The sequence below is a fragment of the Brassica napus genome, unplaced genomic scaffold (assembly GCF_020379485.1).
Source record: "Brassica napus cultivar Da-Ae unplaced genomic scaffold, Da-Ae ScsIHWf_1841;HRSCAF=2477, whole genome shotgun sequence".
Lineage (NCBI taxonomy): Eukaryota > Viridiplantae > Streptophyta > Magnoliopsida > Brassicales > Brassicaceae > Brassica > Brassica napus.
The window spans coordinates 12,584-38,245 of NW_026015258.1; the positions used below are offsets into that span (position 1 = coordinate 12,584).

Sequence of the window (25,662 nt, forward strand, 5' to 3'; positions counted from 1 at the left end):
TGTACGTAAGAGAACGAGTCTCTCTAAAACACAACACAACAATTATATTTATCAAAAGGAGAGATTAAGGAAGGTTTGGGATTTCTTGTCCATCAAGGAAATCACCAAAAGGAGAAGGTTAAAGAGGAGAACATCAATTGGTGGGATTGCATCCAAGCATGGATCAAGGTTAGTGTTTCTACCTTCTTTTGAAATGTGTTAGAGTTGAATTAAATCAAATCTAGATCAGTTCTTGGTGTTGAAATAAATTAACACAAACACCCGCTGCCCTCAGTGTGGTAAGAAGTCTCCATGGTAGTAGCTGGATCACTTGAGTTTTGGTTTGACGACAAGATTCGTCTCTGCTTTCTACTGGATTTCCTCAAGCGGCTATTATTCAAAGAAGAGTCTCTGAGGTAACCATTGTTTTGATTTGCTAGAAGAAAAAACGTAACACTGTTGTGTGTTGTGGCTTAACATTTAGTTCGATGTTGAGCTTCGCCTTTCTGATAGATTCGGGATTACTCTCCGATGTCACTTGAATTTCCCGCGAAAAAACGGTCTTACAATAATGAGGCCAGAAGTCTAAACACAGTGAGGGAAAACTCTCAATACTTTCTTGGATCTTCAACTTCTGCAAAAGAATGTCCACCGGTCTCTTTCTTCTTGAATGTCTTCTCTTCTCCTCTAAACCCAGGTTAGGAAAGAAACTCTGCTCGATTCCCTCTGATTTTGAGCTTTTGTCAGAACCATTCTTCTCAAAAGGCAGGCTGCTCTTCATTACCTGCTCTCTCTCTGAAAGTGAACCCGTTCCTTACACATATTTGGTGGAAGGTCATCGCAGGGTATTGCTCATTTGGTTTGTAATCTTAAGAAGACATGGTTTTAATTGGCATTTGTGGTTTTAGTGCTTTGGCTAGTCCTTTTAAAGATTGAATCTAACAAAACATCAGAATTTAAAGCATATTTCAACATAGATTCACAAAATAACTAAACTAGAATATCAAGTTGAAATATAGTTTTTCATCTTCTTCCATCAGTCATCATCAGAGAAGGTTTTCTTCTCTGACCTTCTCTCTGATAACTGAGAATATTTCCGTTTAACGACCGGAGGGATTTCTGGTGGAAGGTTAAATTTGTTCCTGCAAAATTGAAAACCCCTTTGTTTGTTATCTCTCCATGTAAAGAAAAACGCTCTAAACCAATGTGCTGTGGATAAAGAAACTCAAAAGGCAAATAATAAAATGATCAAATCCCTTACCAGAGCTTCTCTGCACGGTTGTACTTGTACCTAATCAACAAAGACTATTAGCATCAGTCTTTTATGTAACGCCATTAAAGCTATATAGCAAACAAACAGGAGAAACAATAAATCAATTTACTTGGGTCGGATAGGGTATGGAGACATCTCAACCACGTCAGAAATTATATTCAGACGACTACTCTCGTACAGCAGCGCCTTCTTTGCTCTGTCAGCAGTCTCAAACTCAATAATGCCACAGCCGAGACTATTCCGTTCGTTCAGGTTTATAGCAAGTCGAACCCTAAAATCTTCACCTTTTCTAAAATCTTCAGTACCTTTTTTTCCAGAATCCTTTCTAACTTTGAAGAAGTTGGTGCTGTAAAAGTGAACAACAAGATACCAGTCATGAGAAACTTTCTCCAAGGTCTATAGAATAAAACTGAAGAAAATTGCCGACTCACATATGAGATAGTCGCTGTGATCTAAGGAAATTGGAGAAGAAGATACTCCTTCTTCTTTGGTCTACTTCATCATAAACAGTGTAAGTTTCATTAAACCCTTCTTCTTCTTCTTCTTCTTCTTCTTCTTCTTCTTCTTTTCTTCTTCTTCTTCTTCTTCTTCTTCTTCTTCTTCTTCGTACTTTACCTTGTGAACGAGGCAATATGGCGTAATGCGTGGAACATCAGCGGCCCAAGCAAGCGAAATTTTCTGATGGTTCAACGTTTTAGTAAGCTTCGTGTACAACACCTACAGTATAAAAAGACAATCAGCAATGATACTTTCAAATTTGCTACTTGAATAATTTTCATTAATGCTCTCACCAGATTTGCCTCTTCAGCGGAAGCAAACTCAACAAAACACTGGCCCATTCGCTTGTCACTGGAATCCATACAAAATTGAACTTGAACAACTCGTGCATCATCATTGAAGAAATCGATGCTGTTAAAATGTAGGATACAAGTATTAGTCATGAAAAACTTTGTTCCAAGAAAGGAAGAGGAAATACTTACATATCTTCTATTTCAGTATCGCAAGAGAGGTTGGTGACAGAGAGCGTGTTTTCATCCTTTGTCAGAAAGTAGTCGTTCCCTGCAATATTGAAAAAGTAATCAAATATTAAAATTCACCTCACCCAAAGTGCTCTTGATAGTTAAATCTCTTACCAGAGTTTGTCTACAAGGAAAGGTTGGGGACGGCCTGTAAGTGACGACGTTGTAGCTAGGAAAACCTTATGATCAAGCAAATATAGACAATGTTTCGTTTTCAACGCCTACAATATAAAATATAAAGTCATTAGTTTCCAAATTATTAAAGATCTAATCATTACTTTCCAAAAAACTCTTACCATGTTTGCTGTACAAGGATCCGCGAACTCAACAAAGGCGTAGCCCACACGCTTACCCTTGGAGTTTACAATTATTTGAGCAGTAACAACATATCCCACACTTCCGAAGAAATCGATACTGTAAAAGTGGAAGATAGAATATCAGGTATGAAAAAATTTTGTTACAAAAACACGAGTGAAAATTTAAAAGTGGCACTTACATATGAGACACTTTAGTCTGGGGAGAGAGATTGGAAACAATGAGTATATTCTCATTCTGTGTCGATTCAGCCACAGTACCGTAACTGTAAAAACCTGTTATCAGTCCATGTAAATATAGTTGTAACACTCAAAAGGGGGCAAATAATTAAATTCCTTACCAAACCGTGTAATCTAACCAATACTTTCCAGCGCCTTCAGGGAGAGTAGCTCGGGCGGCAATATATATCATGTTCCCGTCCAATTCTACGCCATTCTTCATCAATTCCCGCGCCTACAATAATAACAAAAGATTTTGTCAGCAATTAGTTTAATAAACTTTTTATTATTAAAATAAAGAGCTCTCACATTCTTTGCTTCCTTAGCCGAAGCAAAAAACACAAAAGCGCATCCGCGCCTTCTCTGCCTGTGGTCTATTAAAAATTGAACACGAACAACTTCTTCTCCAGCATCCTCGAAGAACTTGAGGCTGTAAAAGTGGAGGATAACATATCAGCAGGTTATGAAAAAACTTGCTCAATAGGAAAATAAAGATGATCATTACATAGCTCTTGGTCCAGTTTTGGCATTGAGACCGGTAATGAAGAGTGTCTTCTTCCTCTTAATCTTTCCTCCTCCTCTCAGACGCAGAACCAAGTGAAGTGTCGACTCCTTCTGGATGTTGTAGTCTGCGAGTGTCCTCCCGTCTTCCAACTGCTTCCCGGCAAAGATCAGACGCTGCTGGTCCGGTGGGCTCCCTTCCTTGTCCTGAATTTTGGCCTTGACATTGTCGATCGTGTCGGACAATTCGACCTCTAGGGTTATCGTCTTACCCGTTAGAGTTTTCACAAAGATCTGCAACCCATTTACCATAAATCCGCATAAAACAACCGGACCTCTTCCATCATCACCCAGAGCATCCAGTTTCGATGGATAAAACATGCATTGAAGATGAAGGGAATTGTCACCAATCTTCACATATTCATCAGCTTGAAGACTTTTACCAAATAGAGTATGCTTGAGAAGTAGTAGAGATGGCGAACTGTGGCCATGGTGATTCAAAGTACTGAAAGTTGCAAGGAAAGCTTTCCTATGCACTTGTAAATACTTGCTAACAGCGATGAAAGCACTCTCAGCAACTCTACGAGGGCATAAATTTCCATCAAGTAGGAGCGAATGCCATCGGCGGTAGCAATATACTTGGCATTGACAGATGTGCACTCCTTTTTCTTGCAATAACCCCATAAGCCACCATTGATGAAATACAACAGAAGAGAGAGCCACGATCCTTCACGGATAAAATCCCAACCCAAATCCTCGACCGCCTTCTCAGGTGCAGCTTGGAGATGATTTAAAACACCAACCAGAATGTCTCTAAACTCCATATTCTTACCAACTCCATACTCGAACTCACCATTTTCAACAGCAAGAATTTTCTGAAAAAGGTAGGACTCACGAGAATCAGACAGAGCACGACCACTTAAGAGATTAAGTAACAGCTCCAAGGTAACACGTCCAGGTTTCCCTTCATCTTGGAGCATGCAACCACCATCAGAGGCCTTGTCTTCAGTACTGCAGCCTACTATATTGAGCAGGATATCCATGTGACCAATGTCAAGCTTTTTGCATCCACCTTCGTACATCCTATGAACCCATTGCTTACCGAAAATGCACACTCTAAGGAAGTTCAACAGTTCCTTTGCAGCTTGCAGTGGTAAACTGCTGCTGACAGCAACGGGTGGTTGATCGTTTGGTTCTATGGAACACAGAGAACGGCTACCCTCAGAGAACAAGTTTCCAAACAGGGGTTCCTCGTCATGAGAAATCTGGACAAGATTAAGAAATCCATCCACCAGCCCTAGAGAAAGACTATCAATATCACCCTCTGTAGAAGTGTGGTCAGGGTAGTCGGAGAAAACCCTGAACAGCTTAGGAAAAGCATCTGTGAACGTAGCTACCGCTTGTAACAATGTCCTGTCGTTTTCGATACATTGAACATCTTTGGAAAGTCTTCCCAGCAGCTTCAGAATTCTTAAGCAAAATGACAATTATCAAGGAAAGTATGATCGATGGTCTTCTCATCTAACACACTTGGTAGTTGAAAAAGCTCTTTGCAGACCATAATCAGACAACAAACAAAGCCAATGTGAGCAACTGCCAGGTGGCGAGACAGGGGATTCACGTGGAAAGAGGGCTTGCCTACTGAATGAGTCTGGGTAACAGATTCAATGCATTCAGACATCAGGAAAATAAGAAGCCGGTCAACTGGCTTCTCTTCATTTGAGAACCTGCCCACTGCTTGATACGGTCAAAAGGTATTAATATCAGCAGATAAATAAATCTGAAGTAAGATAACAAGATACTGCTGAGTGGATTGGTAGCAACAATCATTACCTTGGAAAGTCACAAATGTTGACCACAGTTCTGAAGCTTCAGCAGGAGAGACAGGTGGCAATATATCACTTCCATCAAACGAAGCAATCTCCAAAAGCATTTCCATGTTAATCTGAATCAAAACAAGCATTTGGAGAGGTTACTTAACGCATTCTACGTCTATACCCGTCATGGAAAGGTTAAACAGAAGCCATGCTGGTGAGTTTGTGTGACTTAATTGCACAAAGGGAAACTGACATCAAGCTTCAACGATGATAACCCGGCCCATAGCATATAGGTCAAGTAAGCAACAGCTTAGGGCCCAAATATTTGTGGTGGGGGTATTTTAGCTTAGTTTGAATTATACATAGATAAAAAACAATAGGAAAATTTTCAATTTGAGTGGGGCCGTTAACAGGATTGGGCTATATCAATCCCGAGTTATAAAGTAGGATAATGCGGGAAATATAAATAGAATAAACAAACAAACCTCCATGTTCGGATCATTTTGTGTAAAGTTCGACTTCTCCAAGAAGCTGGGAGAGAACTCCATCACCTCCTGGATAACACCCAGAGCTATAGGTTCGACTTGGTCCGCTGAAAAAAAAACAGTAAGGGAACATTATTCGAGGCCATCATTGTTTACTTCAAACATTTCAACGAATTTTTGACAAAATAATCATATACCAAAGCTCAGCGAGTGGGAGATAAGAGTACAATCAATCAATCGGCAGGTAAAATCAACTAATACCGACCTAAACCTCGATTTAGAGCTATTCAGTACCTAATAGATATTGTGAGAGAGTAGAAGGATAGCCTGAAGCTGCGAATCGGACCAGGCCTCAAACCCTAGCTTTCCGGAGGAGCCATCATATCTGCCAATCGGAGCGATTCCCGAGCCAAGGAGTAGATAAAAGTGACGGAGACCACGGTCGGAGCGTACGCCGCGTTGAGAGAAGAGATCTGAAGACGAGAACGAAATAAGGCCGGTCTCGTCGGAGGGAAATCGGCGGCAACGATTCGCCGAGTCAGCTGCCATCTCTGGCGACGCGAGAGAACGAACCGTTCGTGAGCACAGTATACTAAACGCGAAGGCAAGCTAGGGTTTATAAAAAGGTAGGGTTTATAAGTAGACCATCAAAGGCAGCGAGTGACCACTGAGAGAGGACGATGCTCCTTTCGTAATCTTTTTTTTTTTTGTTTTTTTACACGAAAACATTAATGAAACTACACATTTATTATTCTTCGTTAAAGATTAATTATTAATTTTCAAAATTTAAATTTCTTTTCATTGGGTACGTGTAAGTTTGTAGCGCATCCACCTTTTCGGAGGTTTTCTAGAATGTTCCAGGATTTTTAACATAAAAACAGTTTTTTTTTTTTTTTGAAAAAAAGCTTACATAAAAGCAGTTTTGTTCGGTTCATTTTCATATTTGACTCTATTTTTAAAACTAATTAAAATTAAGGAATTTAAATCATAACTAGGTGTTTGCCCGTAATTTACGAGTAATTATATTATATAAAAATATATATACTATTTTACAATGTTATAATATTTGAATAATAATATAAGGAGTGCTCTAGCTTTATATATCGTAAATTACATTATTTTAACACGTGAAAAAATCAGAAATACTCTAGCTTTCAAGAAATAAAAAAGAGAGTTTTTTGTGTATAACCAATACAATGATCGGACGCTTTTCTCATGAAGATATTTTGTAAATGTTTTTGTGTGGACTTTAGAAAACATAAAAAGTTCTAATACTGTTTTACCTACAAATCTAATTCTTTTATATAATAATATATTTCAATACAAAAGTTAAAAGTATTTTATTTAATTATATATAAATAGTTGATAAAACATATATATTATTTCTCCAATTAGTTACCATAAATTATTATTTGTAATATTACATGTGTCATTTCGTAATTTATATTATTAGTTATATAGTTACCTTTTATTTTTAGATCAGATTAAAATAAATAATTAATAAACGTCAACAACCAATCAAATTATAACTATTTCTTAAAAAAACTTAACATATTCTCATTTAATATATAGTATGATTTATCTCTTTAAAACCAAGGATAAATTTGGTTAGTGTACACATGAAAACATGTATTAGGAAAATGGTAGTCTAAGTAATTTCTCTCATAATTTTGTCAAATCACAAATCACACTTTCTCACTCATTTTTTATTTAGTGTTTAACATTAAACTTAAATGGGTTAAGCAAACCATTTCTTCCTTTAAGACATACCCATTTTAAATAAATCTGATTAATTAATAAAAAAAATTTTTCAAATTTTTAAATAACAAAATGTTATTATTTTAGGCATATATACTTAATATTAATGTGAGATCCAATATTGTACATTTTAAAAGTTTATTATACCGAAAACATACATCTCATTATTTTTAAATAATTTTATCCTACTTGCAATTTACATTATATTTTCTATCTTTGACTTTAACAATTGTAAAATATGTCATTTTTATTGATATTTCTTACTCAATTTATCACAATGTTTTTAAAACACATAAAACTAATTAGTTCACATTTATAGTAACACAAAAAATACATGCGACAGACAAATAAAATTAAATACATAAGAATATAAAAAACCAAGAACCGAACAACAAACATATTTTATTATTCTTCCCTCCTGTTTTTATTTATGTCTCCTTTACATTTTTACTATTCAAAACAACCATGCTAATTTATTATAATCAAAGCTAAATGAATTATTTTAATAGAGTATTAACTCTACGAAAAACATGTGAAAAATACTTTGATTAATTTAATTTTAACGACGTACTATCTAATAATTTTAAGCGACTTACCGTATACTAATTTTAATTCATCTGTTTATATCAATAGATGAATTAAATAATATTTTTGATTAATATAATTTTAAATGACTTACCATATAATTTTTATGTTTTAAAATATAAAAATATTTTAATCATTTCTAAAAGTGAAAACTTATCCATGACATCACATTGTCATTGGAAAATGATGAGAATTTTTTAATTATATATTTGACTATTTTTCATTCATTTGAAACATTTTATAATATATGTATATATATATAGAGAGAGATATATATATATAGAGGGAGAGAGTGAATGAGTGAGTTTAATTAATATTATTAGGTTTACATTAATTGTTTTCTGGAATCTATGACTTATTATATTCACTACTAATATAATATATTTAAAAACCGTTTTTATAATTGTTTATGTAGTATCATATGTATTTAAATGTATATTATCAATTTATATAATGTAATCTATGATATTTAATTTTTTATATAAATAAATTATATTAATTCATCTATATCTAAGATGTTTAATTGTATGTTTGGAAACATATATTAGATTAGGTAATTCTAGGCTTAGTTTACTTTTAAAAACTTTAATTAGATAAATAAATAAATAAAAACCATCAACCAATCAAATTATAACAATTAATTGGAAAGCTCTCATATGAACGACACGTTGTAGAAATCACTTAAGTGACTTCTCAATTAATATATAGTGGATGTTTTAAAATATAAAAATATTTTAATCATTTCTAAAAGTGAAACTTATCTACAGGGCCGGTCCTGAGATTTTGGGGGCTGTGACATCACATTGTCATTGGAAAATGATGAATTTTTTAAAATTATATATTTGACTGTTTTGCATTCATTTGAAACATTTTAGAATATATATATATATATATATATATAGAGTGAATGAGTGAACTTAATTAATATTATTAGGTTTACATTAATTAGTTTTCTAGAATCTATGATTTATTGTATTCACTACTAATATAAATATATATAAAACCGTTTTTATAATTGTTTCTGTAGTATCATATGTATTTAAATGTATATTCAATGGGAAATTTTATGTTTACCACTTTCATGGTATCACTTTTCATCTTTACCACCATCAAAGGGACATTTTCGAAAATATCTTCTTTCAGTAAGTGGCAAAATGCTCTTATACCATTGTTCTCTATATATATATATAATAAATCATTATTTAAATAAATAAATAAAAAAATAATTTTCGAATTATACTTTTTCAAATTCGAACTTTTTATAAAAAAACAAAATTTTGAATTTTTCGATAATTTTTTTAATTTTTTTCAAATATTTATTTTGAAAATCAAAAATTAGGTTTAAAACTATTTCATTTTTTTTATATATATTTAAAGTATTTATTTATATATTTATTAGAATTTATGTTACAAGGTTTGAGCCACCTTTCTTTCTTGGAGTTTGCGGCAACTGAGGTCTCGCTCCTCTCATTCCATTCCTTGGGCATTGACGCTTCGCTATCGTTAGTTTGCACTTAGGTCCTCAGATTGTCGACTTAGGACCTGATCCGGACACCGAACCGGACGACTCGGGGTCTCGCTCCTCTCAAATATTTTGTGGAACTACATAATATTGTCAGTTCGGAATTTGTAAAATGTGTTTAAACTATGTAATTAACTTGGTTAGTTAAATAGTAAAAATGGTTTAATCATGAACTGGCAAGTTATAGAACTGTGTTCAAACATGGTTTCATACTTTCATACAACCCAAGCTAAGGCACGTCGACATCATTAGGAAAATATGATCTCACAATGAAAAAACACTCATTGAACACTGAAATCCTCAAATATCAAAATATCCCGAGCTAGAGTATATTAAACACAGAAAACATCAAATACATTGAACAAATAGGGATTTGAATCATTTGATATGCATATAGAATTGTGTTATTATTTTCCAGACAAATCTTAGATATAAACACAATGAAGAACACACTTTTGTTCTAACCAATTACTATTGATGTTCGACAACATTAGAAAAACTATTTCCAAACACTGTTACCTTAGGTACCATTAAAAAAACTCTAAAAAATGTACAAGTTTGTTCTTAATCCGTTTTGAACAAATGGATGTACGTATGACTATATCTAAAGCGGCATACAGTTTAATTTACGTAATTTACATTTCCTAACAAATGAAACATGTTTATATTATAAAGTAGACGTATGTTTAAAAGTCAGGTATAGAATATTAACATAGGTTTGTAATATTATATTCTATTAAATAACTATAATCAGTTCAAGTCGGTTTAGATTTTGATTAAATGAAGTTATAAATGATGGTATAATTGCATACTAGATTTTAACCCGTGCGGACGCGCGGGTGTATTTTTTAAAAAACATGATGCTATTTATTTTTTATGTCATTATTTAGGGCTGGACAAAAAAACTCGAATTCGAATAACCGAACCGATCCCAATCCGAATAAGTATTATCAAATGCAAACCAAAATTGATTAAATATCCGAATTATTCAAATTTTGGTATTTGAATAACTGAAACCTAATCCAATCCGAACCGAAGTATTTTGGATATCCAAAACAGATTTATATATTTATATATATTATTTATTTTTAGAGTTAATATATATATATAAAAACATCCAGAATATATATATGATACTTTTAAGTTCGTTTAATTATTTGAAAATATATACAAATAATCAAACGTAAATATATAAAATAGTTAAAGTATCTCAAAAATCCAAAAATACTTAAATAATTATTAATTCTCTATACAAATATTTAAACCAAACCAATTTATATGTTAAGTTAGGTACTATGACATATGTTATTCAAATTTATATGTAATATATTCTATTGTTTATAATTTTTTAAAAATTAAAGAATATAATATTTAACTTTTTAAAAATTATTTAAATTGGTTATCCAAATCCGAACCGAATCCTCAAAGATCTGAACCGAACAAAATCCCAAACAGACCCGAAAACGAAAACGAACGTCCACCCCTAATCACTATTATATATCCTACTAGGGTAAACCCGTCTACGGGCGGACGAATAATAAAATAGTAATATATATTACTTTTAACCAAAAATCCCAATAGGACTCATAATCTATTTTTGAAAAAACTTATCTATGTATTTCAAAATCCATATTGGCAATTATAAGCTTGTCTAATTATAATATTTATTAAAAACAGAATTATTTAATTTCTCTTAATTTTTATTTTAGTTTAATGATATCAATAAGACACATAGATTTTTAAATTACTAAACACTATGAAACATTAAATATTTTTTAAAATTTATGTTTATTATTAATTTTTTTACTATATATCATTTTGAATGTTGTTTCTTTGATTTTTCTTATTATGTTTATCGACTTTTATGGTTAAAATTGTTTGATATTTGATTTTTCGTTACGGTTAATTAAATTTCATAATATAATGTTAAAATTTAATGGGCTGTTTTTATTTTGTAGCTGTAAATATTTTGATATGTTTTTTTGAGTATTTAGTTTGATTTCTACTATTATTGTTGTTGTCATATTTCACAATTTTTTTTGTTTATCCTAGGGGTTGGCCTGCGCAAGGAAATTTTATCTTGGTAAATTTAATGTTTAACAACTGCTTCTATTTCTATAGTTTTTTCAAAAAAAAATACATTTGTTTCTATTTTGATGTGTTTCTTCTATGTTTTGTATCAAAGATTTGTTGTTACGCAAAGAACTTCTTCCTCAGCCAACAGTAAATCTTTTTTGATTGATCACTTACATATTCACCTATTTCAGCAAGGTTTTTTTCACCATAGCTAGAGAAAGAGATGGATGGGTCTTGATCCAGGAAAATGTTTTAATTTAATTGTTACGAAATTTTGACAGGGTTATGAAGCTTGGGTCTATTCTTACGTAACCACTCAATGACTAATGGTATTTCTGATGAAGTTTAATTTGCACTTATAAGAGCAAATGTAGTTGCCTTGCAGTGTACGAAAATTATTAAAATATCCAGTAGCACTTATAGGATCCTATATATATATAAGAGAGTAGAAAATCTGAAATCACATTGACACTTTTAAGAAAAGTACGTAGTTTGCCTGGCAACGTACAAAAGTTTTTTTTTTAAATAAAAGCACTGAAGTATCAGATATATATGTGTAGAAAATCAGAGATCCCATGGACATTTCTAAAAAAGAGCAAACGTAGTTGCCGTACAAACGCAGTTGCCTTGCTGTGTACAAAAAATCGAGAAGGAAAAGAATCAGATGCAATAATTAGCATGACCGAAAGAGGTAGAATACTTTTGTCTAGAGGATTCTTTTAAAAAGTGGTAGTAGAGCATCAGCTAAAGTCCACAACAGTGTTTAAAACTCCTATACTCTTGAAGATTTACATGGTTTTCACTAACTTATACTATGTAATAATAGCAATAGTACCGATGCCAACGATGTTCAGAGCGACACAACTGTTCACACTTTACACCATCAGTGGTGGTGTAAGTTTTTTAACAGCTCCAGAACCTGGCATATCATTGCCCGAGTTGTCATTACCTACCTGCGAATGAGTTTGTGTGAAGATCAGTTTGACATGTTAAGAGGAAGAGCACGTCAGTTGTAAGTGAGTACGCTTACCTGTCCATCAAAAGTAGGAATTGGCGTTGGTTCTAATCTAATATCAGAGCTAGGGTGAATGATTTATGGTTTGATGAAAAGTCTGAACTTAGAGAGCTTGGCATGAAAGGTTAAGGTTTTTGGTTTGCCAGCCATGCGTCTTATATGTCAAATAGGTTTAAGTACATGGACTAAGGTCTCTAATAAAGCAACAAAGAGAGAAGAAAGGGAATTAGTATCTGCAACCATCGCTTGAGAAACTGCAGCAGTAGAAAGGCTTTGTCAGTTTGTTCATCTCACCATTAATACCCACACACCCAATAACTTGTTATAACGTATGGGAATGAGATTGGTTTAAATTACTTAGAGAGAGTGAATGGAAATGTGTTCAACATGGACTACCTTACAATCCCAACAGTGTTACATCATTACATGATGCACTGGTGGAAGATGAGAACCTGCGTTGAAACTTCTGGAAGCACTTGGAACATGAGATATAAGACCAGTCATTACATGAGATATTTTAACATGCAAAAGAGATTAACCTTGCTCTGCAGAGAATGAGGTGTTCATTTCACACGAATCTCCTTCCACTTGTCCAAACACTCTTCCAGTTGGTATACATTCCTTCCATCCCCATGTATAAACTTCATGGCTCTCTATATGCAAACCAAACAAATCAAATTAACAAACTTTTACGCAAATGTGGTCAAAGCTAACTAAACATCAAGAAAGTCACCTTTACCGCCACACAATGATCCCATCCAGCTTCAGCTTTCTGTACACAAACCTCCGGAGGCAGAGGAAACGGCTCGGGAGTCTCCTATGAAAGAGTAACTCGACTAAAACTCATAATCATAGAACAATATCAAATTAGAACACTGTGTTCTGAACACAATCAACGAAGAAAGGTTAGTGAAAAGCTTACACAGTGCTTTCCTGATGTGACATAGATTTGACCTAGATCATCCGTCGAGCCGCATGTGATCAGCTTCCCGGATTCTGATTAACACTCGAGTAATCAAATACAAAACCATCTCATTCCGATTGAACTATCAATTGTAAACTGATGAATCGTTCTATGAAACCTAGATAAGAGTTTGGACGAACCTGAGGTAGCCATTGCGAAACCGCAGCCTCCGCCGGAGACATCTTTCCAGGAGCTTTCGACTGCCGGCGGAATCTTCACCACCATTCGAAGAAGTGAGATACGAACCTATTTATACACGAAATCGTCGACTGAACAACGCAACTGAAGCTATCATAGCGGGCGTCTAGTTTAATGAGATTAAAGACAATAAGATTTAAGGCGTAGAAATCACAACGCCCCATTACGGAACTGGAACGTCATCGCTATCGATGAGAAACGCAGAACAAAAATGTTCGGGATGATAGAGAAAAGAAGAAACGATGCGTTTCATTAAAAAGGACATGTGTCGCCCTCAATATTTTCTAATTGATGACGTGTCCGCCTATGTGGATGGCCTAGGAGGGATCCAAAGCTTACTTTATATAAAAGATATGTGTCATCATAGGTTATAAAAATGTGTTATCATATAATAATCGTATTTTATACGTACCATCAATAAGTAATCTTATAATTAATAATATTTTATACGTACAATCATATAAATAATCACATATATTTTTAAATTTCAGTGTGAAATATAAAAACCATAATTTAGCTGGTGTTTTGAAATTGAGCTTTGTATTGTATTTTTCTTATATATATTGAAAACATTTTTATAATGGTATTAGAAAATATGTTAGTAAAAATCAATTTTTGAATATATGTATATTTTAATGAATTTTTGATATAAATCAATTTTAAATTATTATTTTGATTTGAATGTGTATAAATTAACATAAGTCTATACTTTTTAATATAATGTAATGGACTTCCAATTTTTTTAATAGCATAAGTCCATTAATTTTTTTTCTAATTTGCTGCTATCCATGTTTCCAAACAACACTATATATTTTTTAACTGCTATCTGTGTTGCCAAACAAAAAGTTAAAATACTTTTATTTTAATAAGATAGATTGGTTTAATTTAAGTATACTGGTTATCATATAAAATTGTATGTAAGACATATTTTATAGGTCCAAATTTAAAATGTCACACTAATTTCAAATAGGATTCTAAATTAATAGATTAGATAATATGCCAACAATATCTATAACGATTTCTGCCGGATGACTCTTTTTATGATATGTAATAATAGAAACATACGTTTTTCAGGATTTAGTTAATATTTTAGAAAACAAAAGTATTTTAGAATATTGAACCGAACCATTCCAAATATTACATGTAATGTGTATAAAGTCCATAGCACATGTATAATCTCCAAATATACAAGATTATCTATTTCTTTAAACTAATAAATATGTGTATATAGATTGATTTTTTTATAAAAAATCCTTCTTATATTATTTGAAAATGTTGTAACATTTGAGAAAGAGTATTATCTAGATTGTACTTATTGTAAAATCTGAACATCATCATGATATTAACATTTTTAGCAAAAAAAAAAAGAAAAGAAAGATATTGTGACATTTGAAATGTGACATGTATCATTAATAGAATGTTTTTAAAGTTTTTATAGAATAAAAAAGAGATTTGTAAAATATAATATTTTTTAAAAGAATCCGAAGTAGATCTCTTTTAGTTTTTTTAATTGATACAAAAATTATGTAATTACCAACCTTTTCAGAACCAAACTTTACAAAGTGATGAACTAGTATACAATTTTATTTGGTAAGTGAAAAAAGTTTGTCAGTTACAATAACCATCATATAATATAGTGGAAAACATGCAATGTACGAGAATATATCAATAACATCACCATGTTTATGTTAATCCATGCCAAATATCCAAAGTAAAAATTAATATGGTAAAAACTATACAATTGGGTTTAATTGATTTTAATCTATCTATACTAAAAAGGTTATATGAGAGAGTAGACACCGGAAGCTTCAGGACAGCAGTCTGTTGGAAGGGAGGAGGCTTAGTAGTCCAACGGTCCAAACTGTGAAGGAGTCATCCAAGGTCTGGTTGTCTGCCAGTAGGTTGGTAAGGTTGTCGTATTGTTGTCATAAAGGTTTCCGCGGGGGAAGGAAGAAGCGGCGGCGGTCCCTCTGACCCGAGTCGGGGGAAGAACTCGAAGGGTAATATTACACGACGTTCTAAGACCTGGTGAGTAAGACACAGAAGGGGAATATTTTTAAAAAATAGCAGACCTTTGACAGTAGATCTAATCCATAACCGGTAAGAACCGCTGGTTAATAGGATATTCTACAAAAGTCAAAAACGGGTAAGGACCTATCAAGGACCTATCAAAAACGTTTTGAGTGCTTTTTTTTTTTATCGATTTTATTACTAAACCACAATTTGTATATCCAGTAAGATAAACGATTACGTAAGCATATTAAAGTCCTCATAAGATTATAAACACTACGTAGATATTGGGGTCTTTGACATATATATACACGTTTACTAACATACACACACACCATCTTAAGCAAAAAAAAAAAAAAACACACACACACGTCAACATAAATAACCACCAAATTTCGCAGGCACACCACTAGTTAGTTATGTTTAGACTTAGAATGAATGTGTTAACTTGCGTGTATAATTTGATTTGTGATCTCATAATCTAATCTTCACATAATTATTTCCTACATGTTTGTACTATAGTTCGTAAAAATATATATTTTATTTTGTATAGCAAATGTGCTCATAAAATATAAGACTAAGCCATTAAACTAATATAAATGATTCTACCACTGGTCTTTTTCACTTTGGGTGAAAGATGCGAAAGATTGAATCTAACAAAACATCACAGGTTAAAGCATATTTTAACATAGACTCAACACAATAACTAAACTAGAACATCAAGTTGAAATGTATCAAAGTTAAAAAACACCAGAGCTTCTTCATCTTCTTCCATCAGTCATCGTCAGAGAAGGTTTATCCTCTTACCGCAGAAGAATAATTAGTCACCTCCGGTTTCTCCAAATAATCTCCTTCTATCGGAAGGCTTACTGGTAGAAGGTATTCTTCGTTCCTCCTGGAATATTTGAAAAAGCAAGTCTCGTTATCTCTCCATGTATACCAACGGAACCAGTGGCTGTGGATAAAGAAACTCAAAAGGCAAATAGTAAATGATCAAATCCCTTACCAGAGCTTCTCTGCAAGGTTGTACCTAATCAACAAAGACTATTAGCATCAGTCTTTTATGTAACGACATTATTTAGCAAACAAACTGGAGAGAAAAAAATAAATCAATTTACTTGGGTCGGATAGGGTATGGAGACATCTCAACCACGTCAGAAATGATATGAATATTCAGAGCTCTACTCTCGTACAGCAGCGCCTTCTTTGCTTCGACAGCAGAAGCAAACTCAACAAAGCCACAGCCCACATGCTCACCCTCGCGGTTTACAACAAGTCGAACACGGCGGCAAACTTCTCCAACATTTTTGTAGTAAGCAGAGCTGCAAGGCAAAATATCAGTCAGAAAAAGCTAACTCCAGAGAGAAATTCAAAGTGCTGCTACTTACATCTGACATGTTGTTTACGTTGGGAGAGAGATTGTAAACAAAGAGTGTCTTTTTTCTTAATGCTACTTCCTCGGCAAAATCATGAGTTTCCCAAATCCTTCCTCCAATTCCTCATCGATCAAACGGTTTTCTCGTCCAAGTTGATCTTCGTACCTGGAAAAAAAAAAAAAAAAAAAAAAAAAAAAAACAATGTGCTCAAATATGTACCTAGAACTTTCAGTTTAAATTACAAATAGTTAAATCTCTTACCAAACATTGTGATCGATGCAATACCTAATTAAAAAACCAAAAAAAAGTTAGTCTCTGCAGTGACGTAAAATATTTTTATCAATGAGTTACATGTTGATTTACTTGGGACGCGGAAGGTTTGGAAATTCCTCAGCCGGATAAGGATACATAATTTTTGACCATGCAAATACTTTCTTTCATCGCCTACAATATAAAAGACATAATCAGCAATGGTGGTACTTTCAAAGTACACTTTAAAAAAAAAAATTAAGTCACTACGGCTCACCTTCTCTGCTTCTTTAGCAGAAGCAAACTCAATATAGCCCATGCCATTTTGGTTGCCCTCGCAGTCTGTAACAAGTCGAACATGAACAACTTGTCCAACATTTTGTATAAATCGATGCTGTCAAAAAGGAGATAAAATATTAGTCATGAAAAAAAACTTGCTCCAAGAACGGAAGAGGAAATTTAAAGATGCTACTTACATATCTCGTATTACAGTTGGGCAAGGGAGATTGCCGACAGATATAGTCTTACGTCTTACAGCAGCTGCCTGAATTAAAAGCCAAGTGTGTTACCACGATTCTAAGGAGAATACACACACAAAAAGTAGCCAATCTAAAGCTTCATCTCTTTAGACTTATTAGCGAAAGATATGTTAATAAACGCTAAATGTTTCTTTTAAGTACCTCAACAAAACTTGGAGTTCCATCAAGGCCTTCTTCTTCTTCATAGGAAGTTTCATCAAGTCTTCCTTTTTGTGTCGCTCGTCGAAGATAGTCTTCGTAACTGAAATTTCGAGAGAACAAAGTGATGTATCCATGTTTACAAAAGAAAAAAACTTCACCATTAAATCCCTTACCAGAGCTTCTCTGCAAGGTTGTACCTAATTAACAAAAAAAATATATAATGATGTTAAAACTCTAGCAAAATATAAATTAGAGAAACAATTTCCATAAAACGGAAAGTAAACTTCTGGTGTAGAAGACGGTACGGAGGTAGCTTAGCCACATCAAGAAAAACCATGTGATCGAGCAAGTATTCACCATTCATAAGTTCGAGCGATTATGTGCTGCATCGCAGAATCAAACTCAACAAAGCCATAGCCCACATGCCTACCCTCGGGATTTACAATAAGTCGAACAGTAACCACTTCTCCAACATAACTGAAGTAATCGATGCTGTAAAAAAAGCGGAGAGGAGAGTTAAGGCTCAAGTAATCCAAATTATCAGGCAATGGAAGCGGAGAATTAAAGGTGGTAATCTTACATATGAAATTTTTTAGTCTGAGGAGAGAGATTGGAAACAAAGAGAACACTCTGCAATTAACAGGAAAGAGGGCCGACTCTTAAGTAGAAAACTTTGACTTAACAAAACGTAGCAGTCTCGTCAGAAGATTTGTGGCCATATCATGAAGATAACAGGAAGAGGTACCTCAACAAAATTGGAAGGTGTCTCATCTTCTTTTCCTAGAAGGTAATCTTTGTTCCTATAATATCAACAAAAAAAAAAACCTGTAATTTCTGCATGTGTAACACTAAAAGGCTAAATAATCAAAGTTCTTACCAGACTATGTGATCTTTGCAATACCTAAAAAGACACAATCGTAGAGTTAAGTCGTGTGTAATACAATCAGGTAAAATATAATTAAGTAAATTGAATTTACTTGAGTCGTGAAGGACGGTAAGATGCAATAATCTGACCAAAAATCTGCAAATTTTCAAGCTTTTGGGCAGCCTACAATATTAACAAGATTAATCAGCAACCTTCGTTAAATGATTGTTTCATACACTGGTCTACTCTCTTCTCTCACCTTCTCTGCTTCGTTAGAAGAAGCAAACTTAACAAAGGCCATTCTAGTATTCGCCTTCAGCCAGGGTTTCACAATACGTTGAACGCGAACAACTTGGCCAACATCTTTGAAGAAATCAATGATATCTGCTTTACCAGCATGGGTAGGGACTCGCCCCAACCAAGATCGTTTTCTTTTTACAGCAACCTGAATTCGAATTCAAGTGTGTAATTAGCTGCGACTCAAGCAGAACCAAAAAAAAATCAAATATTCATACGCATCTTAGGTTACCTTATGTTTCTTCAGAATCATATGTTTGGTCTCCAAATTATCTTTAGCTTGCGCTTCACTATTTAAGAAAAAAAAAAAAAAACCAAGTCCTCTTCAGAGTTGGATTTGTTATTGGTAGAAAAACAAAAAAAAAGAGGAGAGGAAAAATCCTAAGAGAGTGTTACCCAATAAATAGCTTGCTCCAAATCATCTTCCGATTTTTTCGCTTGCCTGTAAAATCAAAAACCTCTTCATACGAGTAAGAGACTAGATTTGTTAAATTAGGTTATATGAAAAATCGTAAGAGAGTGTTACCCGATGATTTAGCTTCTGCGGCGATTTCTTCGAAGAACTAGCCATGGAGAGCAGCGAAGAAAAGGAACCAACCCTAGTGATCTTCTTCGACTTCGAGCTAGAAAACAAGACGCACGAGCTTCTTTCTTTTTTCTTTTTAATAGAAATAGTCATTTTGTATGGGCTGGGCTTTCATTGCTTTTGGGTTTTATATGTCCACCATCACTTTTAACTTAAAAAGAATTTCTCTTTAGAGTTTACAAGACGATTATTGCTTAAATATTGTATGTGTAACACGGTTTCATAATTAATTCTTTGTTAAAAATTATTTTTATAAAATATTGTTTGTAAATTACTATTTTGATGCATCTATCTTATTAAAACAAAAACAAAATTTTGTTGATTTTATTTGTGTTTTACTTTATATCTATACTATTAAAAGAGAAGGAGTCTTAAAAAATCTACTTATATAAGGTTGTTGGACTTTTCATTTTTAACTTAACCTTATTATAAACAATCAAGTTCTATAATAGTATTATTCATAATACTTTATACATTATATGTAATATGCTATTGTTACCCATATTTTCGCTCAACAGTTATTGGTACACATAATATTGTCCCCGTAATACATACGTATTCCAATAATGTTTTTAATTTGTCTCTGTTCTAATAACATCAGAAGACTAATATGATACATGAAACCGAAATAATATCATAGTCAAATATCAAAATTCACCTAATATAAAGTACAAACCTCTACAAATGAATTATTCAGTTACACATGTTGAGGGAAACACAATGATAATTCGTAAAGTGATATCACCAATTTTCTTTATTAATGTATTTATGTTCGATGATTTCAGACTTGCAACTACATTCTTTTAGAATTTCTGCAACAGGATTAGATTGATTCATAGTTATCGTTTGAATTACATCATTCTCATGCACTATTTGCTTACATGGCATATTTTTTTTTTCTTATATTAGAGCTCTAATGTAGATGACAATTGACAAACATACTACATTAGAAAAGGATTTTGGTGAAGCACAACTATTCAAGTGGACATGATAAAACCTTGAAACAAGTTCTCTGAGGTACTTCATGTCTTCCACATATGAGAGAATGATCTATACAATTAAAAATATAATTGTAGCAGAAATTAAATTGATATATTAAAGTTCAAAATCATCAACTGCACATTTGAGAATATACTTTTCTATTTCTCAGTATTTATTTACTAAATATTTTCTTAATTATAAACCAATCATAGTAAAATGAATATATAAAAAAAAAATATCACGGGTACATTTATACCAGAATTTTGGAATCCTTTACATATTAGGTTAATATTTTAGCCCTTCCAAATGGTAACAACCAAAATATTAGCGAACAACAAATCTTAAAATAAAAGAAAATTTTCAGGATAACAACCACAAATATATGCCATAACCTAACACATTATTTAATATTTCAGAAAAAGATATCTAAAAGATATTTTTAACAATAAATTTTTAGTTTTCTATCACCATTTTCTTCATTAAATTTAAATGATATAGTACGGTATTATCAAAATTATAAAGAAAACAAATCATACAGTTTATTCCAATGTATGTACTATTAAAAATATATAAAAGGTGAATCATTTTAAAAACAAATATCATCAATTTTATATGAGTTTTTATCGGATAAACCAATAATGAAGAATTTAGGAGTTTAACGGGTTACAGTTTTTTAAATATCGGGTTTAAACTAAATCTGAACTAAATTATATATATGAATCACCAGATTTGCAAGTTCGTCCGCGGGTTTGGGGTCGAATATGAAAATATTGGTAAAAGTTATTAAAACCCTTGAAATACTATTAATTAGTCCAAAATATGCCAAGTAAATCTTATATCTCATTAACTCAACCAATGTAACTCTTACAAAATACTTACAAATATTAAAAGATGGTGTTGTAACATAAGAGTTTACATACAAAATCAAATAGAAAAAATGATAAAATTATATAGTTTTAAAAAAAAATCATCTATATCATATGAATTTATAACTAAATAATGTATATTATAATCAAACACTAATTCATATCACATTTTTATAACGGTAAAAAACCGGCGCTTTCGAAGCGCGGGTCAAAATCTAGTTACATTATTAATTGAGTTGATTATCATTTGAGACACATTTTGAGTTTCTATTGCATATAGTGACACTTTTTACTTGCAGGCACTTTGTGGTGGGTCCAAATAATGTGGATGGTTATGCCTTATTAAGATGAAGAGAAATTGGCTCACAGTTCCAATAGCACGTGAACTTTTTATTTTTTTTTTCGAAATAATTCCTTTTTAACACTCAAAATAGTTTGAATTATTATTTTATTTTATGATCAACATCTTGGTTATGTTGTGGATGTGGACGCCATGACCATAGATAAAAATAATGTGACCATAGATAAAAAGAATAGATCTCTTAAAATTATGGATAGGAAATCAAAGCTTGATGTGGTGGACAGTCACTCAAACACTAACCAACATAGATAAAAAAAAAAACAATGACATGAAAAGACTATGGATATTAATGCTAATGTATCCACAATCTCAAAGATGAACAAGTTAATAAATTCAAACGAAAAACAACCACGTACATGTCCACTGGAAAAAAACAAAAGTCGGGTGTGAAAAAACAAAACTAACCACAGACCAAAGTTAGTAATTTCAAACATTTTCAACGAGAAAAAAAAGCCTAACTTCAAACATGTCAACGAGAAAAACAAAGCTTAACTTCAAACATGTCCAACGATTATTTATGATGCGCTCTTGGTAACTTATGGCTTCTCTTGATGGATTTACAGCTTCTATTAAGTCTCATTAGCCAAGGCAATGTTACAACCCCAACAGTTTGAATCTATCTTAAGAGAAAGAACCAACATTATTGTTACTTTACATAAAAGCAAAAGAGTAACCTGAACTAGACTGTTAGTTGCCTGAAAATTCACTACAAGAAAACAGGGGGATTCTGATGGCCGAAATCGTCAGAAATTCGTCGGAATAGACCGATTCTGATGAATTTCTGACGAACCAGTTCGTCGGTATCATTTCGTCGGAAAAAAATGATTCGTCGGATTTTGTCAGACCTTCGACGACTTTCTGACGAATACCGAGCAACGTCATTCTGACAAACTTCCGACGATATTTAGATGCGGACACACGAGACCAGAGTTCATCGGAAACAATATATACCGATGGACTACGGTTCGTCAGACTATACCGACGAACGATGTCCTCGGAAAATACCGACGGACAAACGGTTCGTCGGAAAATACCGACGGACAAAGGTTCCTCGGAAAATGCCGACTAACCATTGTCCGTTGGTATTTTCCGAGGACATCGTTCGTCCGTATAGTCCGACGCCCTCAATTCGTCGGAATATATCAATTTTAAATACAAATTAATTTTGCATTTTCATATTTTTTTATATTAAAATTAATTAATAAATAAATAAAATCTGAAATTTAAAACTAATAATATTATAGAATTTAAATTCATACAAACCGAAATAGAAAAAAAAAACATTCAGAAAGTTTAAATTCATGCAAACGAAATAGAAAAAAAAACATTCAGAAAGTTTTAAAAAGCAGAAAAAAACTAAGAACTCGAAGACATCAAACGATCTAGCTCTGCATTATCTCGGCGGTGAACTTCTTCTGGGATGCCAGCTCAGCAAGGATAGTGGCATTCTCTGAACGATAGTGGCCTTCTCAGAAAGGATAGTGGTGTTCTGCTCCTCCAATGCCCCAATCCGTTCATCTTTGTCATGTAGCTCCTCGAGAATCATGGGATCGGCATACGGAGCTTGCGAAGAAGATGCCGGATACGAGAAAGACGGCGGGCCAACCCAACTAAACAGCCTCCTTTCCTTTTAGGAACCGCCTACAAAAAATATTTAAAGTTAGTAAATAGGGACAAGTTAGTAATCGACATTATAAGAAAAATATATTAATAAAAAAATTACCTTTTCAAACATCTCATTTATTTGCTATAGGGACAAGTTGGTTGAAGCTCCGTAGAATCACCGTCATCAGAGAGAGGCTGAGATTGAGATGCTATTTCAGCTTCCACCAAATCAACGACACCTTTGATCACGAGGTCCTGAATTTGACCCGTCTTCTGTTGTGTGAGCCACCTTAATGAGTTGGAGACGATCAACGGGATTATCGTCATTTTCTTCGATCTAAAAACCGCCATTATTAGCCAAGGAATATATAAAATATTTTTTAAAAAATATAAAGATAAATAATAAAAAAACTTACAAGTTCATCCTCCTTAGTAGACATAGAGCAAGCGCCGAGGTTGTGCACATACATACATTTCCCGCCACGATCACTCTTCCGGTTCTTGGAGTCCTAGAAGACGTCTCTGCAGTTTTTTCCTTCTCCCAATGAACTATCAACTGCTCCCACACCGTCCCGTTGATGAATCGTGGCCTCTTGTTTCTTCTGCCAAACTGTCTTCCACGCGTTTATCTGCTTCGTATAAGAGTCCATGGCTTTTTCGTTGAATTTCTTACGGACTGTTTCCGTGAGATCGGAATGTCAGTTGAACTCTTGCTACAAAACAAACATAATTTAATAATAAATATATTTAAAAAAATGTAAATACTTTAAAAAAGGAAGACTTACTACCGCAAACTGACGGACGAAACCACACTCTCGTTCTTCAGAAGGGATCACACTCCACTTTGAATATCCAAAACGAAGCATGGAGTACATCATCTGGTTTGATGCTCCTGCTAATGCCATTTCTCGACTTGTGAAGCTTTAAAAAAAATACAAGTTAGCAAGTTATTTAATGGAAAAAACATAATGCTACAAATAAAAAAAAATACTAACCAAGTGCTATGTCCTCGTCGTGGGTTGGGATGGAGAACCGGGAGATGCTCTCGACCTGGTTTTGAACCAATAGATCAACTGGCATGACCCCGGATCCTTTGAGCAGCAGCGGGAGGGGCAGCGGGAGCTGGATGGGAATATGCGTGAACCGGGAACCGAGTTTTGTTCGTGAGACAATCCCGATGCACGGAAACTCTCACCGAATTACGTCGAAGACGGGCTTGCGGGCGGGGTACATCCTCGGACCTAAAAAAAAAGTTAATACATCAAAAATCTTTTCAAATCATTTCTATTTTAATGTTTCATTTATATATTTACAAAGGTTTTATAAACGTTTTAGAAAAACTATTAAACCTTTTATTATACATAGTTTATTACTGGAAACTTATAAAAATTCTAAAAAGTTTAAATTTTTTTTATACATGATATATATATATATATATTATATATATATATATTGTATACAAAATTATAAATTTTTATAAATATAGAAAAATGTTGTTAAATATTTTCAAAATTTTTAAAAAACGTTTTATTTATACATAATTTATTACTGGAAACTTGAAAAACGTTTTTAAAAAAATAAAAAAAAAAAACGTTTTAAAAATAGTAAAACGTTTTGAATTTTAAAAAAACACAAAATAAGTCCAAAAAAAAAACTAAAACAACAATCCTAACTTCTATATCCTAAACTATCCATTCAATCCTAAAATTTTCAATCAAACAACCTAACATCCGAGATCTAACTTCCAAACCCTAAAAAATTGAGATAAAACAAGGTTGGGTGATTCTTACATGATTTGGGGTTTGGGGAAGAGATATGAGGTTGAGAAAGGATTCGCCGGTGATGGGAGCTCGAAAATGGTCGGAATCGCCGTGAGAGGAGAGAGAGAATGAGAGATTGATCGGAGAGGATTGGAGAGAGGCGGATGCGGAAAAAATTTGTTGATTTTATTTGTGTTTCACTTTGTACTTTGTATTACATTATTAATTGAATTGATTCATTTGAGACACATTTTGAGTTTTTATTGCTATAGTGACACTTTTTACTTGCAAGGTACTTTGT

General features: G+C 33.2%; 4 protein-coding genes and 1 long non-coding RNA gene across 12 annotated transcripts; all 5 read right to left on the bottom strand.

Moving 5' to 3' along the window:
• Positions 1-1,239: 1,239 nt before the first annotated feature.
• Positions 1,240-4,111, bottom strand: LOC125599341. The gene is made up of 11 exons (XM_048772717.1): positions 3,310-4,111; positions 3,114-3,234; positions 2,927-3,039; positions 2,768-2,851; positions 2,568-2,685; positions 2,386-2,492; positions 2,233-2,310; positions 2,044-2,161; positions 1,684-1,969; positions 1,362-1,598; positions 1,240-1,270 (listed from the first exon to the last, which is right to left on the bottom strand). Exons 1-9 carry the CDS (start codon positions 3,987-3,989, stop codon positions 1,745-1,747), a joined length of 1,644 nt encoding a protein of 547 aa, XP_048628674.1. The 5' UTR covers positions 3,990-4,111; the 3' UTR covers positions 1,240-1,270; positions 1,362-1,598; positions 1,684-1,744.
• Positions 4,112-12,105: 7,994 nt separating this feature from the next.
• On the bottom strand, positions 12,106-12,438 carry LOC125599343. Its single transcript, XR_007333140.1, has 2 exons — positions 12,384-12,438; positions 12,106-12,178 (listed from the first exon to the last, which is right to left on the bottom strand). It is a non-coding gene; the product is annotated as an uncharacterized LOC125599343 (long non-coding RNA).
• Positions 12,438-13,963, bottom strand: LOC125599342. 8 transcript variants are annotated; one of them, XR_007333139.1, is made up of 7 exons: positions 13,668-13,963; positions 13,486-13,559; positions 13,303-13,399; positions 13,103-13,216; positions 12,960-13,029; positions 12,579-12,817; positions 12,438-12,501 (listed from the first exon to the last, which is right to left on the bottom strand). XR_007333139.1 is itself a non-coding variant. In XM_048772719.1 (5 exons), the coding sequence occupies exons 1-4, from the start codon at positions 13,750-13,752 to the stop codon at positions 13,127-13,129; spliced, it is 327 nt and encodes a 108-aa protein (XP_048628676.1). In that variant the 5' UTR covers positions 13,753-13,963; the 3' UTR covers positions 12,896-13,029; positions 13,103-13,126. The 8 variants fall into 8 exon arrangements, 2 of the variants coding, with proteins under 2 accessions (XP_048628676.1, XP_048628675.1); XR_007333136.1 differs by lacking the exon at positions 12,960-13,029 and having other exon boundaries at positions 13,303-13,380; XR_007333135.1 differs by having other exon boundaries at positions 12,579-12,757; positions 12,960-13,216; positions 13,303-13,380.
• A 2,529-nt stretch (positions 13,964-16,492) lies between these two features.
• On the bottom strand, positions 16,493-18,377 carry LOC125599339. Its single transcript, XM_048772714.1, has 10 exons — positions 18,325-18,377; positions 18,214-18,237; positions 18,041-18,140; positions 17,837-17,904; positions 17,638-17,754; positions 17,373-17,396; positions 17,190-17,276; positions 16,854-17,057; positions 16,742-16,765; positions 16,493-16,630 (listed from the first exon to the last, which is right to left on the bottom strand). Exons 1-10 carry the CDS (start codon positions 18,375-18,377, stop codon positions 16,531-16,533), a joined length of 801 nt encoding a protein of 266 aa, XP_048628671.1. The 3' UTR covers positions 16,493-16,530.
• LOC125599340 (nuclear localization sequence-binding protein-like) lies at positions 17,852-19,340 on the bottom strand. Its single transcript, XM_048772715.1, has 9 exons — positions 19,165-19,340; positions 19,018-19,088; positions 18,918-18,941; positions 18,786-18,840; positions 18,621-18,670; positions 18,328-18,532; positions 18,214-18,237; positions 18,041-18,140; positions 17,852-17,904 (listed from the first exon to the last, which is right to left on the bottom strand). The coding sequence occupies exons 1-6, from the start codon at positions 19,204-19,206 to the stop codon at positions 18,394-18,396; spliced, it is 381 nt and encodes a 126-aa protein (XP_048628672.1). The 5' UTR covers positions 19,207-19,340; the 3' UTR covers positions 17,852-17,904; positions 18,041-18,140; positions 18,214-18,237; positions 18,328-18,393.
• Between the last annotated feature and the right edge of the window lie 6,322 nt (positions 19,341-25,662).

Excerpts from the sequence above, each read along its gene's own strand:
- LOC125599340 (XM_048772715.1), bottom strand. The coding sequence starts at position 19,206 with ATGGCCTTTGTTAAGTTTGCTTCTTCTAACGAAGCAGAGAAG. Across the intron at positions 19,089-19,164 it reads CTTCTAACGAAGCAGAGAAG|GCTGCCCAAAAGCTTGAAAA; the intron begins GTGAGAGAAGAG and ends TTAATATTGTAG. Across the intron at positions 18,841-18,917 it reads TGCAAAGATCACATAGTCTG|GAACAAAGATTACCTTCTAG; the intron begins GTAAGAACTTTG and ends TTGATATTATAG.
- LOC125599341 (XM_048772717.1), bottom strand. The coding sequence starts at position 3,989 with ATGGGGTTATTGCAAGAAAAAGGAGTGCACATCTGTCAATGCCAAGTA. Across the intron at positions 2,493-2,567 it reads ATCCTTGTACAGCAAACATG|GCGTTGAAAACGAAACATTG; the intron begins GTAAGAGTTTTT and ends TTTATATTGTAG. Across the intron at positions 2,162-2,232 it reads GATACTGAAATAGAAGATAT|CATCGATTTCTTCAATGATG; the intron begins GTAAGTATTTCC and ends ACATTTTAACAG.
- LOC125599342 (XM_048772719.1), bottom strand. The coding sequence starts at position 13,752 with ATGGTGGTGAAGATTCCGCCGGCAGTCGAAAGCTCCTGGAAAGATGTC. Across the intron at positions 13,381-13,485 it reads TCACATCAGGAAAGCACTGT|GAGACTCCCGAGCCGTTTCC; the intron begins GTAAGCTTTTCA and ends ACTCTTTCATAG. Across the intron at positions 13,217-13,302 it reads GATGGGATCATTGTGTGGCG|AGAGCCATGAAGTTTATACA; the intron begins GTAAAGGTGACT and ends GTTTGCATATAG.
- LOC125599339 (XM_048772714.1), bottom strand. The coding sequence starts at position 18,377 with ATGGTTTTTCTTGATGTGGCTAAGCTACCTCCGTACCGTCTTCTACAC. Across the intron at positions 17,397-17,637 it reads CTGCTAAAGAAGCAGAGAAG|GTATTGCATCGATCACAATG; the intron begins GTGAGCCGTAGT and ends TTTTTTAATTAG. Across the intron at positions 16,766-16,853 it reads CCATACCCTATCCGACCCAA|GTACAACCTTGCAGAGAAGC; the intron begins GTAAATTGATTT and ends TTTGTTGATTAG.